The sequence below is a fragment of the Aptenodytes patagonicus genome, chromosome 3, assembly GCF_965638725.1.
Source record: "Aptenodytes patagonicus chromosome 3, bAptPat1.pri.cur, whole genome shotgun sequence".
NCBI classification, from domain to species: domain Eukaryota; kingdom Metazoa; phylum Chordata; class Aves; order Sphenisciformes; family Spheniscidae; genus Aptenodytes; species Aptenodytes patagonicus.
The window spans coordinates 31,373,869-31,391,376 of record NC_134951.1 but is presented as its reverse complement, the minus strand read 5'-3'; the positions used below and the strand labels follow the sequence as shown (position 1 = coordinate 31,391,376).

General features: G+C 35.4%; 1 protein-coding gene across 6 annotated transcripts in view; it reads right to left on the bottom strand.

The window, feature by feature from the left end:
• PHF3 (PHD finger protein 3) overlaps window positions 1-17,508 on the bottom strand; it is a 53,458-nt gene that overhangs the window by 14,059 nt on the left and 21,891 nt on the right. For 5 of the 6 annotated variants that reach the window (XM_076332990.1, XM_076332994.1, XM_076332989.1 and 2 more), the window contains 4 exons: window positions 15,145-16,948; window positions 3,847-4,174; window positions 2,649-2,826; window positions 74-224 (listed from right to left, as the gene is read on the bottom strand). In XM_076332990.1, the coding sequence (XP_076189105.1) occupies window positions 74-224; window positions 2,649-2,826; window positions 3,847-4,174; window positions 15,145-16,948 (2,461 nt within the window). Of the gene's footprint in view, window positions 1-73; window positions 225-2,648; window positions 2,827-3,846; window positions 4,175-4,288; window positions 7,798-15,144; window positions 16,949-17,508 lie in introns of those variants that run through there. The other variant, XM_076332995.1, reaches the window with a different exon arrangement.

Here is a 17,508-nt window from a genome sequence, read left to right as displayed (position 1 = left end):
TTTTTTCTCTGCCTTCTGAAAGAAAATAATTACAAACACAAATTAATAATTTCATTTAATAATATATCTTTACCTTTTCATCAGAATTTCCTTAAGAGACTGCTTGACACTTTGTCTTATCTGATCAGCAGAAGGTTTGGAAGCTGGCACGGCTGGCAGGTGTGTTGCACTAATGGATCCTTTCTCATTTTTCTTTTTCTTAATTTCTTGTTTCTCGTGAACACCTACCAAAAGACACAGAGTTAAAAATTGTAAGCTACTCAAGCCACTGCTATAAACTTTTACTGTTGCTAGATGCCAAGAAGTTTTATTTTTAAACTGCTAAGAGTTGACCTTCAAGGAGAAGGAATGGACTCACAGGGTGGTTGTTTTGGGTTTTTTTTCTAATTTGGTTTGGATTTTGCCTTACATAAATTAATCCAGAAAAAACTTCCTTAGCAGAAACAAACAGGACTTTTGCTCTTTGACTTAAGGTATTTTCTTCTACACTGAACCAAGATGACCAGTGCTTATTAGCTTGATCTTAAGTAGGATTTTTGACTCTGAATTTTTGCAAAAGCATAGATTAATTTTTCAATGACTAAACTGAGAAATAATATACTGGGAAGCACTTGTAAGTATATTAAACTTCACTTTAAAATAGCGTTTTTCATTAAACTTAGCATTTCCGTATCTGTTAGCCATCAAAATTATTTCAATTATAGTAATCTCAGCTTCTGATTCAGCTAACAGATACTCTTAAACAAGGCCATTATAAGGTTTGTGTCATAAATAATACAAAAAATGGAAAATTCTGATCAAATTAAAATCATTAAAGCAAAAACCAAATTCCTTCAAACGTTAATTTTCAGTGTGTCAACTGAAAACTCATTTGTCTCAGCACGTGAATATGTCACTAATTGAGAGCAGTAGCCTTCTATTTATGAAACAATGGGAAATAAACGGTATTAATTTATTCACTTCCTACATTGAAAAAAGAAACAAATTTAAGACTGATAAAGATCCAATTTGAGCGTTTGATTTCTTTATTATTACTTTCACCTACTAAGTGCAACTTAAAATGCATTAATACCAGAAGCAAACTAACTACATTTTCAAGTAGCTATAAGAAGACAGATTTTCTTTTCCGCTGGGCAGACTGCGTGGTTGGATCGTCAACTCTCTCATTAATGCGACTATGATCCCCATCAAAATTACTGATTTCCCCTTCGCCACCAGCAAGGTGGTACAGACCTGAGACAGCTGTTTGCCACTCCATGCTGTGATCTCAAGTATGAATATACTAGGCTTGTTAAGTAAAGCAGCTCTAATAATGCTTTTATTTGCTCAGTATACTTTTTTGCTCATCTCCTCCTCAGAAGGAGGATGAAGAACTGGACTAAAACCTTTTCAAAGTCGTAGCCTGAGGGAGTCAGGGAAAATGGAAAACCTCCACATGCCAGCAACACTTTGGCAGTTTCAACCATCTGAAAACACAGTCCCGTAACAGTGAAGTGATGCCACTATATGCCACTGTAAGCATAATTCAAAGCAGTTAAGAGATTAAGACAAATGTGCTGCTTAATAATTTTATGCTAATTGTCCTAAATGAGACTGCCAAGCCTCCCCTCTGTTAAAAATCATTTTTAAGATTAGCTTCTATTCTGAAATCGTCATTTTAAAAATCTTTTTGTCATCTCCTAGTTCAATTAATATATTTTAGAACAATTCAATTATTTCATGGATGCCAAAGACTCATTTCACTCCATGTAATTTGCAGTTAAAAAGGATGTCAATTTTTGTGACTCAGAATTTCAAAGTTGAACAACAAGGTATTTGAAGTCTAAAAGATACCATTCAGTATAAAATACTTACATTTAGATTTACATTTAACCCTGACATTTTCAATTGTTTTCTTCCATCAAAAAGAGTTTCTAAAATGCATCAGCATTGGCAAAAGACCAAAAGAGCAGATTTATTTTTTCTTCGACATGAATTCAAAGCTTGAGTTTAGGAGTTAAAGACAGTTCTCACACAAAATCTCACTACCTTTCTGCTGAGATTTCAGTCCCAAATGACAATTTCATATTACCATGATTTTAGAAGAATAATGCTTCCTGGAAGGGAGCTGGGGAGGGGACAGTGGTTGCTGGGAGGGGAAATACTTCAACCTTTCAAATAAAATCTAGATGAAAATCTGATGGCTCAGTGTGCAATACAATGTTCCCCTTTGAAATGAGTCGATACAATTATTTGTCAATTTGTGCAAAAGACATCAGTAAGTCAAAGTATAATTTATATAGCAATTAAATCACTTTGATGTACATTACGTATTTGATAGTATTTTAAGAGTATTTCAAAGTTTTCTGCAATGTGAAATAAAGTTTAATACAGAGACATCTTTGTGTCCTTTTTCTCCCACTCTTGATTATGTGAGCATCCTCTACTATTCAAATAGGAAACACTCACACACCTACACAGGAAACATTTACCTGCTAAGTAAAATTTAAAAAGAAATGAGAAATAAAGATCATAAACATCGTGAGAACAAACAGCTCTTCAGATCACCATCACATGTGGTTTGAAAAACTGATACTATAACGGAAGTCATCATTCTTCACTGAACATATCTGAATTACAGCGTGGAGTACTTCACCAAACCTCACTACCTGATTTCGTGGATCTTTCAACCACACTAAGGGACTCTTTACTTATTTTTTCGTTTTTATCTTCAGGGGACCGCCGAGGAATTACAGCAGTTTGTGATCCTTTTCGAGCAGGAACATGTTGCCCTTTTTTAGTATCCAAGTCTCTGGACTCTGACAAGTTCTTCCCATCACCAGATTCCTGAAATAAACATTTACACGTTAGCACGCTACTGAATGCTACAATGAACCACTATGTAATTATCACTCATTTTTCCCATTTTTTTAAGTATACTGCATAATGAATTCCCTGGATGTATGCACTACCGTATAATATTTTCTGAAAAGTTACTGAACAATATCCCAAATTACTGCCAAGTATTGCTTAACAATCTCTTTGAAATATCGGCCGAAGACACATCACAGGCAGTTTGCGGTTAAGCCTATGTTGAAAACTACTGTTTTTAGCTATTTTAAAAAGCCAGGGATACCAATGAACACCCCCTAACCAGTTTTAGCCAGTATCCACAGGAAGTCACTTATGTTTAGAAAGCACATGTAAACCTAAATTAAACAGAATAGCTTACATGTCAGAATTACAATACTACTATTCAGAAATGACAAAAAGGATTACTGACGATTAAGTTATGATGAATAGGACACTATATACTAAAAGACTCTAAAGAACTGTAATAAAAACATCTCACTGCTCTTGCAAATTATCCTTTGATTAGTAAAATGAGACACAAAGAAAGTAGAAAGGCCCTAATTAAAATTTTAGGCATTTTCTTCTACATACAATCTGAAGTTAAAACAATGAAAACTAAAATACTGTTTTCATATTGTTTTATAGATATTTAAAAGATCTGTGGTTTCTATCAGACAGCGAATTGACAGATGTCCTGTAAAAGTTTAGAAATCTGAAAGAAAAATGCACTAAGTTCTTCACCATTTCTATATACACCTATATATATAGATGTATATACACACATGCATATGATGTGTACATAACCCTGCTCAATATAGGAGGAGTTTAGCAATATCATCTCGAAAGAGTCAAGCCAGTTAGAAAATGAAGTAACTCTGAAAATAATAATGGAGAAGTTTTATATTAGATTCACAAAAAAGTTTGACATACGGTATTTTAAATGGCAGGGGGTTTGGAGGAAACTCCTTCTACCCCCAATAATTAACAGAACTTTAAGCATTAAGTAAGACTCACCCGTCTGAATATTTTGACTTTGTGCTTCCCAGTGTCCTCTGTTTGCTTTGTTTTTTCAGTTGTTACGTTTAGATTACAAGTAGGTGTTTGCTTCGACATCCCTGGTTTTTCACACTCAATTGCTTTTTCTTCTCTATGGATTTCAAGTTTCACTTGAGTATCTGGTACACTTTGATCAAAACACTCCATTTTTTTGTCTTCTTCAGCACAGCATTTCACACACACATACTCTTTATCTTCTTCACCCATCTGCTGCGCTTGAGAAAGACTCAGTCCAACACAATCACCATGAAACCAATCATCACATCTACCACAGCCTACCATAAATCTGAAAACAAAATAAGACAGAAGTCAGTGTACAGACTACAAAAGAAGATACAGCAATTTAAGCAGAATGTTCTATACTTGTTTTGATTTGTGCTTCTCAACAATTCCTTCTTACCTGGTGAGCAACTTTCTTTGTAGCTTTACATCCATCTCCAGCCTTACGACATGGTATGATCCTCCTGAGAAACAGGGGGGTTTTTGCCTTTTGCAATAGTCCAAGAGAATATCATAACCTCATTATGCTTTTTGTAACCTGCCCCCAAATCCTACCAATAGGATTTTTTCCAACTATTAAAAAAAAATTGATAGGAATAGTAAAAAAAAATAAACCCCCACAACTCTCAAAACCAGTCAACTTTTGTTTGAAAAGACTTGAAAATAAAGTCTTCTGGCAAGAGCGTATTATCCTTGCTTTCCTTCAAATATCATCATCCTTACAGCAGAAATATATCGACTGCAATCGTCCACAGCAGTAAGAGATGTTTGAGCATTTTTGACAAATATGATCAGTACAGAAATATTAAGATACTCTAAATGAGTTGGTATTTTACATCACATTCCTTAGACCATTATTACTGAATTACTAGTGAATATGGGGCCAGGAATTTGGCTCCCAACTATATCTGGCTAGCTCGCAGTGACTGATTGGCTAGTTTTAAATAAGGCACATGCCACTTTTGTGTTGCTCAGCTATTTTATTCAGAACTAATAGTTATTTAAAGAATGTTTCAAACACTAAAATGAGTATCATTTAAAGGACACTTTTCATCTCACAGTCACTTAAACTGTTTCATTATTTTGAAAGTAAAAGTAACTTTAGGTACGGATAATATTTTCAAAGTGTTGTAAAGATTACTTGGTCTAAAATAAAACCATAATTTGACTATTTTGCAGAAGCATTTTGAAAACTTCGTTAGGTATCACTAGTACCTAAATGCACTGAAAGGTACAACTTCCAGTGGAACTATTTTGGAAGGATGTGGAATTTCAATGTTAGACAGGTTAAACACCTCAATAAATCTATTTCAGGAGACTTAATTGGTAGTGATTATTTTTTACAATCCTTTCTTATAATAATGAATCTAGCATCATTACTAAAGATCTGCTTTCAAATTATGTAGGAAGATCTCTCACATTATCCACTTATGTTCTCTTTCCCCTTTTATATCTTTTTTTGCTTTATACTTACATAAAATATATTAAATACATGTACTATGGTATATATTGTCTGGATGAAGAAAATCCAGAAAGACTGCAAGTGTATTATGAAAAGTATGAGTGCTTTGTCAATACTGAAAAATTTACTGAATTATTAGTTTTTGAATTCCATAGAAGACAGACCTGATTTAAAAAGTAATTCAATGAAAAGCTGGTTGTTTCAGCAATATTCAACAAGCTAAATACACCTGTAAACCCCGTTTCTTTAATCTAATATCCTATAAATCTCCTTTGTAAGATGATTTTAAGGAAAATGATTCCTAATGTATGTATGTTCCTATTAAGGCTAGGATCTGCTATCTGCTGACTTACCTACTTTGCAAAACCATGTATTACAGAACATGCTTAGGGGGACTCTCATTCACCAGAGCTGAAGATGAACGCTCCAGATGGTTTGATGCAGGTACTATATTCAAGAAACTACAGGTATCTCAAGAGATGAAATATCTCTTTAACACCAGATGTTTGAAACACAAGAGGAGGAAAGAAGAAAACGTTGTGGCTTTATGTTCTGTCCTTGCTTACCCGAAATAAATCAGGATTAAATTCTGCTGAAGTAAATAGCACTTTGATGCAAAATGAGCGTGAGAAGCTTTAAAGCTCCGGCAGTCTGAGAAAAACGTCATTTCCAGCTTCACTAGCCTACAATGCTGTTTGCTAGATTTAAATAAACCAGTTTTTAATCTGGTTTGTGAAGAAAACTATCTTCTTTTTTTTAATTTTCTTTTTTCTGAGCTGCAAGTACATTTTTGGTATTAGTCATGACTAGCAAACAGTTATCTGCCCATCTATCTAGTAGTTTCATTTAGGAAGGCAGAGGTTCCTTCATGTTCTGTCAGTACCTCAATCTTTTCAGATCCACGTTCCAGCAAAGTGAAGATACAAGAAAGGTAACATTAGGGGACAACTGCTTCTGACGGTCTTACCAGCGTAATCCGTAACATTCATAAACACAACAGGAAAACAAGAGAGAAGCGATGGGGCTTTAACGCAAAGATGACTGCTCCTTTCTGAGAGCCTAGAGCCAAACACATGATGGCAGGAAATACAGCGCAAGTGTCTATTTCACAACTGCAAGGATGCACAAGAGGATGCTTTACATAGGTTACATCTCACACCACTGCAAGAAAATATTAGTAAAGCTTTGGGAATACCAAAACTGGTTACAAAAATTCCAAACATAAGATTTTCTACAGAGCTGAAATAAGATCAAAGCATACAGTCAAGTGCTTCTTGCTTAAAGGATATTTTAGTGTACTACTGAATGAATGCCTTTCAGTTAAAAATAGAAGGAAACCAAGAATACACCATCTTGAAGCCACAACTACTACTTGATTTTTTTATTAAAAATATATGTGTTTTTTTTCCCTGTTTGGAAATTCAGGTATTGGAGACTAATTTGTTAAATGAGCACGGCAGATTGCAACCTTTAGCAACCAAAACAAAATTTTGATTATTTAGAAAAGAGACTAAATTTGCAAAAAAGCAGAGATGAACTCCGGAGACTAAAATACACAAGATGCTGCACATCTTCAACTTTAAATTGACAGCACACGGAATTTTTCAGCTTAGCTCACACATAGTAAGTGGGCAATAGGATAGTGTATGATGAGTAACGCACCAGATAGGCATCCAGTCTTAAATCTTTATTCTCAGGCCTATCAAAAAAAAAAGAAAAGAAAAGGTAAAAAACCTATAATGAATTCAGCTCAGAAACAGATCATTCTTCACTAAGAATATACACGAAGACAGACAGATGTCATTCAAGCCATCTTAAGCAAACTACTGAAGATGGAAAATCCATTTGGCTTCATTCCAGTCTTCACAGTAAGGTTTCAATTACACTATATTTAAACACACACAATAAAATGTCAGAATTCAGGATTCAGAAACTAAGATTACAAAGACAACCTGGAAATGTCCATGAAGCCTGTACTATAAAACAGAATGTAGTGTTTACAATTGTCTTGCTTAAACCTAGTTATACAAAATGGTAATAAAAATATTGGTGCTGCCTGCCTAAAAAATCCACTATTTCTACTAGCATTTTCACACTAGTCAACTGCAAGACTGCGACTTCTGAGGCTGGGAGAGAACATACTGATTTTGATACCAGTAATGTAAATAATCCTTTTTACCATAAGGCTACTTTTACATCTTTATCTGTTGCACTCATCTGCACACAAAACACAATTATGATTTGTAACAGCAATTACAATTGGGTCACGGGCAATGCTCAAAGACTAAAAAGGGGAGTCAAGGGAAACTGAAGCCTGGCTTGAAGGATCAAGGATGTCCTCTTGCACAGCTGTCAGAGTTGTGACCGAAGAGGTTCTGATATCTTGGACTATTAAAACACCAAAGTTTCTGACTGTAGATTGCTTCAAGTTTGAAGTGCAGAAGTTTTACCCATGTTGTAAGGCTGGATTGGAAGATGTAAAGCTGAAAGAGAAAGAAAAACGTGTTTTAAAATATTAAATCATGCCTCATTCAATAACAGAATTGCTTTCACTGGACTTTAATATAACAAGAAAAAATCTAAAAAGAGCTGACAGGTGACAGCAGACAGTACTACAGTTCACTGGGACCTTTGCATAGAGTATGTTATTGTTTCATTCCTTTTAAAGAATCCTCTTGGTAGTCCACACACCGGCATGAAAAGATGCACCTTAAAATCAGAAAGTAATAGATGATACAAAAAAAGAGAGAGACAATAATTAATGCAAACCTTCCACAATCTCTCTTAGGATTGGGAGATTTTCTTTGGTGTGTAATTTGTAGTAAATTCATAGAATCATTAAGGTTGGAAAAGACCTCTAAGATCATCGAGTCCAACCGTCGACCCAACACCACCATGCCCACTAAACCATGTCCCTAAGTGCCGCATCTACACGTCTTTTAAATACTTCCAGGGACGGTGACTCAAACACTGCCCTGGGTAGCCTGTTCATTGGAATTAAATTCATCTGTTAGATGAAAAACTCAGGCTTGGACGATTTATTTTCAAAATATACAGGCCATGTTTTAAAATTAATTTACATACATTCAATTTATGTAACAAAAGCAAGTTTCCAGAGAAATCCATTACTGTGAAATAAGATTTTACAAGTAAAATGGGCAGAAACCATCTTATTCATAAAACAGTTGTTTGTTGTAAAGCTATACTTATGAGTAAAATAAAAGACAAAAAAACCTGGGAGCTGTCAGAATAGTTCAGTGTGGACCAGTAATCAGCATTTTAAGATTAATTAATAATGTAAGGTGCATTGCCAGAGAAAATTATTTACTTCAGAAATAACTGACTCTCTTTAGTCCTTTGCATTTGTGGTACATAGCATAGGGAAAACACTGCAACAGGACTCAAATCTTAACAAAAAAACTGCAATACTTACACTATTCAAAAGGACACTCTAACCCTGAACTCACCTAAGAGGAATACAATGAATGTTCACGCACTTTTTAAAAGTTGATGGACTTAAAAGCATGTCCCACATCTGCACTGTTCACCAATCTTCTATAAAATTTGTTCTAAATTTGTATTAACATTACAACCGTGTCTGAGCTGCATTGACGCTACAGTCCAGTCAACCTTAAAGCAGAGACACTGCATGGAGGCAACTGTTTTTCTTTCAGCTAATAAAGGTGTTACTAGCAGAAGAAGGAATAATGACTGACAGGCTTAAACTTAACCAACCCGCTCCATTCCCACGGAAACTGAGGAAGATATTCACAGCAGCTTTAGCAGAAGCCCGTGTTCCACATCAGTGAAGTAGTATGGGCCTCGATTCAAACCTCAATCAAACGAGTGGTTGTCAAAAAAAATTCACACTACCTTGTTATCAGAGCATATATACATGAGCAGTTTCTCTTGTTTGCTTTTCATGCAAGTCTAACACAGGTGGCTGATAATTTTTCAGGTTTTGATTTTCTAGAAACAAGAACAACCTGTCTGCAAAGAAACACTATAAGCAGGTCTCTTCACACAGAATTTGCAGCATAGGAAAGAGACACTGCAAACTTATTTCCTAAGTATTAAATATCAATAAGCCATCTTTTACGTAATACAGAAGTCTTTTTTTCCCTAAAGGCGTATTTTCCTTTGTTTTTAATGTTACATGAACCTCTCCAAAAAGGAAGCAAGCAGGGACACAAGCAACCCTATGCTCTCTGAACTAAAGGTGAATGCATGAAACATGCCCAACAAACCAGGAAAATCAAAATCACTGAACTTCCCAAAACCCTGAAAAAAATGGGTAAAATACATCTCAACATTAATCACAAATCTGTAAAAAAAAAAAAAAAAAAAAATCTCATTAAGGGAAGCTCCATTGCCAGTGGATTCTACCCACATGTTGCATCTTGCAGCATCAGGATCATACGTTCTATAAACTGTATATATACACACATTTGATAAAACTATGTATTTTAGGCAACTCATGCTATCCATTTTCTTGATTCACTAATGGTACTAGTATTAATAATAATCCTACCAATACCGCAGCAGAGTAATATAATCCATATAAAAAACTACTAATAAAATGGTACAGCTGTAAATATAAAATACACTGGAGTCTTTCCATTCTTTAATTATACATTACAGTGCTGTTTTGTTTATACTGTCATTCAGTTCTTCTACAGCTGTGGCTGGACATGGATGATAGCTTTTAATGTTGCAAGGCTTTTCACAGCGGAAGAAAGCAGTAACAGAGGCAGAAAACTTAAAAGCATCATCCACGACTGTAAACTGATGACATCTTGCATAATCTGCACTTTAACATACTCATACTATTCAATGAACATGTACTAGAACTAAGGCATCATAATTATTCTAATTACCGTTTCTTGTGAAGAATGTTGTTACAATAATGATTCACTTGCTATATATGCATCCACCCTTAAAAAAATATGCACATGTAACTTAAGGGTAGTTATAAGTTCGGAGCCTTAATCTCCTTCCTCAGCCACGCTCTTTTGTATTGGCTGTACAAATTATATGATCGCCTGGTTCCAAAGTAGTTTACTGAAGTATCAGCACTATTTTCAAAAAACAAATGTCCTCATAATCTTTGCTACAGGAAAAAACAGTTTTCAGATTTTTTTTTTTAAACTTCATCAGCCAAAGTAATTTTCTGTATTACAGTTGTGCAGAATCTTTTTAGTGACTATGTGTATGCAAGAGATCGAGAATATTCTATCTTTGCTAAATCAACTCCTGCACTTTCCAATTAATTGCCTTTTACAATATTACTAACTTTTCCTCTATATTAAACAGAGTTGAAATGCGGGGAAAAAGACGACCTTAAGTAAAACTCTGGTCCTGCATCTCTTAATTTTTCTGTGAGCTCTGAGGCGGCCGGTTTGTGTCTGACCACACAAACTGCATGATCAAATCCCAAGCAACAACAAAACAAAAAAAACCAGAAAAACCCCACAAAACAACAACAAAAGAGAATGCCCAAACTCCCACAGCCTATTAAAAAAACCTTACTAGAACTGCAGAAATCAAAAGAGGAAGTCACCAGCAACAAATTAAAGCTACAAACTTTCCTCGTGATATAACGCTTTCTAGAAAATTTGCTTAGAAATAGAGTATCTCAAGTTATGTACTATGAATTATTAATCAGAAATTGGTGGAACTTCTTCCATTAAAGAAGACAGAGTGAAGACAAGGGAGACAATCTGCAAAACATCAGTTAGGTTTTGTCTATCTGTACAAGAAAAGAATGAGTTCAGCCCTCCAGCCTGCAGAGAACTTGAACATCTATAGTGAAAACTGGAGAAATTTAGAATATGAGCCCTTACATCAGAAGGATGCATGATGCATAGAAGAAGAAATCTTACATTAGCAGATCTCTCAATGTCTGCAGAGCTACCACCTTCATCTAGCTCTATGCCAAGAAATATTATTTTTTTCTTCAACTATCTTTAAAGATCTTCAATCTGTCTTCAGGAAAAATAACTATTGTTTATGTCAAAGCTTAGTATTTTCAACATCACTTGGACTCATTAAGAAGTTGAGGTAGTAACTTCAGTCTGTAACATTTTTCTATGTGACATGCACCATACACAAATTTATGTGTATGATTTATGTTATTAGCTGATGAGAAAACATCTGACAGCAATATGGGAACACAATGGCAAAGTTAAACAAGTTGAAAGCAATACTATAATGAGTAATAACAATAATTCAAACTTTGCACTGAAAAAAATGTTTCAGATGTGCTGAAAATTACTAAGTACAAAAAGTTACATTGTAATTATCTGACTTGCCCAGAAACATAGGGTTTAGTTTTCATATGAACGAACAATTATTTTTTAGTTATGTTGCAAAGGTAAATCTCTGAATGGGAATCAACACAATACATCAAGCAAACACACTGAAACAATTAGTCCTAAAGCCGAACATTGACCACCTGCTCTCTGGGTAAGGAAGATATAAAACACAAAACAGCTATGTTGGTTCCAGCTTATAAGCATCAAGACAAGTGGAAAACAGAGCACCAATAGTCACTGTTCAAAGCTCAGGTGCCAAAGAATTACGATCTACTAACAGAAAAAAAAAAAACACAACACAGGCATGCCTTTTCTAAAGCAAGACACGTTATAACTTGTAAACTTTTTTGATCATGCAAATCACATGTTTCTACAAAAGGATTCCTCCTTTCCCAGCTAAATGCATTGTATCTGCAGTGCAAGGTAAGCACGCTTTGACTTCACATGCGGTCAGCAAATTATTGCACATATTCCTAAAGATAAATTGAATCAATTCGTCAGGTGCTGATTCTGAAATAAAACAACATACAAGTACCATCCTTCTTCTTCTGTTCTTCTAGCAGGCACAGCAAGATTACTCTGGGGTTGTGAAAGGCCTACGTAAGCATCCCTCTTTGGGGATTCTGTACACAAACAAGGCTGATGAAACGACCTCCACACATTATCTTCGACCTGAATCAATTTTCCAAGCTTAGTATTACATTATCAATAAGTTAGTGGCTTTGCATTTATTGTAGGGAATACAAAAAGCTTCAAGTGACTTATTTTGCAGCCTGAATTCTAAAGGTGTTTCATTAACATGACATACTGCAAAGCTCTTATGCACATTATTTCCCAACTCAGGGCTGCAACTTCAGTTCAACTTCTTTTTCTACAAATAACTTGTATCACAGCATTGATAAAAACTTCCAAAGTTTAAGTCACCATAGAGGAGGATATAAACACAAATATTGTTTCAGATCTTAGCTCTGTCTTTGACATTTGTTGAACTTACTGTCATCTGACAACATTTGTGTCTCACATTTTCTCCTTTTCTCCTATACAATGAACAGAGGGAAAAAAAAAGGAAACAGGCTGGCCAGCTAGGCTATTACAAAAGGGAAACAAAAATTCCTTGAAAAGCAATCCACAAAGTGAATGGAAAAAAAACCTTATCACTATAATCAATTTCGATAGTTTTGATGTTTTTCCAAGCAATTGAAGTGAAATTTATCATATTAAGCTTTTTAAAGCTGTACTGAAAACGTTTTCTTGTTCTTGCACCAATAACTATACAAGTACAAAAATGCCAAGGCACTCGAGATACAAGTTTTGCTTCCTCTTGTATCAATGACATCAAGCGAACCTGAAAGGTTTAAGAGTTTTTATTTGTAGCGTACAACTACAAAATAGAAGTAATTTGAACAAATTAAAACTTCATTTTTTAGAATAGTGATGATAAAAAGTGCTGGAGTGACAGTCTTAAGTCTTTTATTATTAAGCATGGGGCTCAATATGCAAGCTTCCTCACTCCACTAGTGTGTCTCAGTCACATTCTATATACAAAAATTCTGTGTTTAGGTACTAAATATCTTTCTCCATTTAGCAAATCTGACCTTTTTCCGCTGAAACTGCTGGCTGTGTGAACAGTTTTGTAACACAGACATATTAAAAAAAAAAAAAATAATCTTAACAAGACTGACATTACAAAGTTGAGGATACCCGTGATCACCATCTGTGGCAACTCAATCCGACCTCAGCTAGTGATCCATACATTACACTATTCTTCTAGCAGCAGTAAGAGCTGGCGATGCAAAATTGGTTTCTTGCATTTAATCCTATATCAATGCATAGTATGTTATCTTCTGTAGCATTACTTTGGCTTTATAAGCTAAAACAAGCAGATTTAGTTCTGCCTCACTGCTGTATCTTCCCAGTATTGGTTAGATCCATTTAGTATTAAAAATCAAGACTTTCTGTACTCTAACAAGACATTCAGAACAAGAAAACAGGAAGAGTTCAACTCAAAGCTGAATTTTTAACAGATATCAAGCAGTTTAAACCCCCAATATGCATATTTTGCTTTAAAAATATCTACATAAGCATTTTCATATCATGAAGCAGCCTTTCTGAATTTAAACAATTCATTGAAATACAGGCTACCCATGTACCATTGTGGTAACACATGGGATGATAAAAACTAAGGAAATGCAAACTGCATAAAATTAAACACTATTATAGAGGCACAAATGGTAAAGAGACAGTCCTAACAATGAAAGGATTTTTTAAAAAAAACAAACACACACAGAACTAAGTTTGAGTGCCCCTTCAGTCAGGTAATTCTCACCAACCAGGCAGAGCAAACCTAGCGTTAATTCTTTTAATAGGCCACACTGATGCAGTTACTATAGCTGCACAGTAAATGAATTTTTTATATTTGTTTTTCAAACGAGATATAAGTCAATAAAACTCACAAGGCCTCTTCTTAGATACAAATGAATGCTATGAAAACCTCCGGCACCGAAGGCAATTGTTCCATATTTCACTCTGATATACAGAGTTCTAAAGCACACTCACTGAAAATTACTATTAAAAATTTCTCTCACGTAAGCAAAGGACCAATCAGAAACGTCTTCAATTTGAAATTAATAAAAAAAAAGAAAAAAAAAGCTGGCAGGTAAAACTGGAACTACAACAAAATACTTCAATATTAAAGCCAGAAATTAAGAAGTGGTCATAAAGCAATTCTTATTCTTGAATTGATAATTCATTAGTGGAACCCAATGGCCTTTTTCAGTTCACTTACAGTGCAGAAGAATAGCTTTTGTCACAGAGGGACATTATCAACTTCAGATGCAACTTCATTAGGTTTAGTCAAAGGCAATTTCAGATATGCCCACATGGAAGTTTTATAGGGTTTTTTTGAGACTGATGTTCTCCACCCCCCCCCCCCAAACTACTTCATTACTCCTGTTACACGAAAGCCTCACAGCAATGATTATACAAATTGGAAAAAAACTCTGAATTTCTAGGTATTAGAATCACACTTCTACCAGAAAAAAGTCACATGCAAACAACTATTTGATTTTTTTGGTTGATGGTGATCCTTCAACTTAAAACGTCCCTGGAGAGAAGGAAATGACAATCTGGAACACAGACATCTTAGTCTTATTTCTTTTCTATGAAAAAAAAGGCAAGTTTAAAATATATATTTTAACAGCATAGCAGAATTACACATTCCTCAGAAAATGTATTCATATAATACAACATTTCTAGCAAAAATTTTTGGCCAAACTACTTTCTAATGCTCTACTTAAAAGATAAAAAAAAAAGTGTATGAGTGCAAAGGAAACTAATTGACAGTATAACAGACAGGCTTCCATTATAAGGTTATGCCTTTTTGTTTTGGCACCAGCAGTATGAAACATTTGGTAAGAGAGGGAAAAAAAAATTATCTTCTGAGACCAATAATAAATTCCTCAGACACAAAGCCACACACACCTGTTGCCATGTGGCTTTTTGCAAAAGCCACACTGCTTGTTGGGCACCCAAACATATTTGCTTTCACTAGCAGAGGTATGTTCCAAGCCTTCCCGTTTAACAGTTGAAATGTTATCTGGAATGAACAATGGAGGTTCATCAAGTGAAAGACTTTTGCTACTTCTTCTCTGGCGAGGTTGGAGATTCTTATCAATTCTTTTTGATTTGTTCTTTTCTTTATCATCCTCCTTCAAATGTTCTACAACAGGCAGATCTTTTGTCTCTGCCTCTTCCTTTATGGAGCTATTTGGTTTTAGCACAGTTGCAAGCTGGTGTTTCTGACCCTGGGCTTGCTTCTGACCAAGATTTGAAACATGCCCTGATAATGGATGCACAGAGTGGTGGGTGTCTTTAGAACAGCTTTGATGAGTAGGAGATTTCTCACTTCCTCTTTGAATCGATGACTTCTGTACTTGCCCAGAAGCCTGGACTCGGGGTACTTTCTTCAGCATTGTATTGGTCTGCTTTTTTACCGTCACCCCTGAAACACAGCCCTTTGCTTTCAAACCCAGATCAGACTGTTTCTTCCTAATTTTAACTGGGTTATTTGGATGCTGATGACTCTCTTGCTCATCCGCATTCCGCTTCAGGCTTGCTGAAAATGGACTGTGAAGACCTGAAACAGTAAGACCAGCTCTTGTTCTTGAACGCATTATTTCTTGTTGTACTGTACCTGATTTCTGTCGAGTACCTGCAGTCAGATTTTGCTTATTCTGTATTATAGATTTACTATGCCGGGGCCTAACGTTCTTTTCACATTTTGATGAAATGCTCATTTGTTTATCATCGTCCTGAAATTTTGATGCCTCAGGGCCTTCTACTTTAGTACTGCTGATCTGCTGCTGTACATTTTGGCTTGTTTGGTCAAGAATAGTGCTATCTAAAATACTATTTCCTGGGTCAGCAGAAGTAAACTCTTCACTTTTCAAGTCTTTATTATCAAACTCTGTACTGTCCAGTAGTTTCTCAGATGAAGTTACAGTTTTCTCCACTCCCTTGTCATCATCTACAAGTTCTGTTACTGACAGTGTATTTTCATCAGGAACTTCCACATTGTGGGAACCTAAACTACAATCAACCTCCTCTTCTACAGAGCTAGACAAATTTGAAAAGGTCTCACTTGGATTCACGCAAACACTAGATGGATCATTAGCTTTTCCAGTTACCCCACTTTGATCATGCTCTTCTGTTTTCTTCTCCGATGCCTCCGTTTTATTTTCAGTCTTTTCTTCTGAAGAAGTTTCAGAGCCCATTGAATCAATCACATCATTTGCTTCATTTTTAACTGCAGTAACTTCAGTATCTGCAGATACTGAACAAACTGACTCAGCACTCCCAGATTCAGTCTTCGTTGCAACCTCTGTTATTTCCTTTGTTTCTCCAGGAGAAGGAGAACAGGCTCCTGCTAAATTAGCACAACTTAACTCTTGGGATGTTTCTTCAATTTTTGCCTGCTCAGGGGTTTCATATTTTATTTCATTCACCTCTTCAGGACCAGGAAGACATTTTGTATTACTTTGGGATGCTGTTACTGCTGCTGCTGTTCCTTCTGTCTGTCCTGATCGTCTTGTACTACGCCTAACTTCTTTAGGCTGTTCTATTTTCAAGGGTGCAATGACATCTGGCTCTTTAGCTGGACTTTTCTCTTGTTTCTGTCCGGTTTTTGGAGCAGATCCACTTTTTACAGATGATTTCTTAGTACTAACAAGAGGTGCAACATTCGAACGCTTGGCTAGCGTGCTCTGTCGCAAACTCCGTACTGGTTCTAAGAAGGGAAAAAGAAAATGTCTTAGGTATACTGTGTCCTCCTCTTTGCAAACACAAGACTTACGTAGAATAGAATTGATTTAGCTTACTGGACACAAAGAGAACTTAAAACTTAGTTGTTTACTAAACTTAAAAAAAACCCAAAACCAAAACCCAAAACAACCTCCCCCAGCTCTCTACTTTAAAAAGTTATAAATTACTTGCATTTCAATTTTATACTGCCATAGTTTGAATGTAAAAATCTCATTATTCTAATGGCTATGAAAGTTCTGAATAGTATATATAAAACAGAAGTAATGACAAAAAGACAATCAAAACCCACTCTACTTTTCTACCACTCAACTTTTTCTACCTCAAGTAAAAATTGCACAAGTAAGTTACACTGTGATTAGAAGTATAGCTGTGAAGCTTACAAAGCTTTTAGAGAACAGAGTATATGAATCTGAGATGCAGTCACATTCTCACTTGACGACATCTCTTACATTTTCTAAACCAGCACCATTCCAGTGCCTTTTTAAAAAGCATATTCACCAGCTTTGTACCACAGGCTCTTATTTA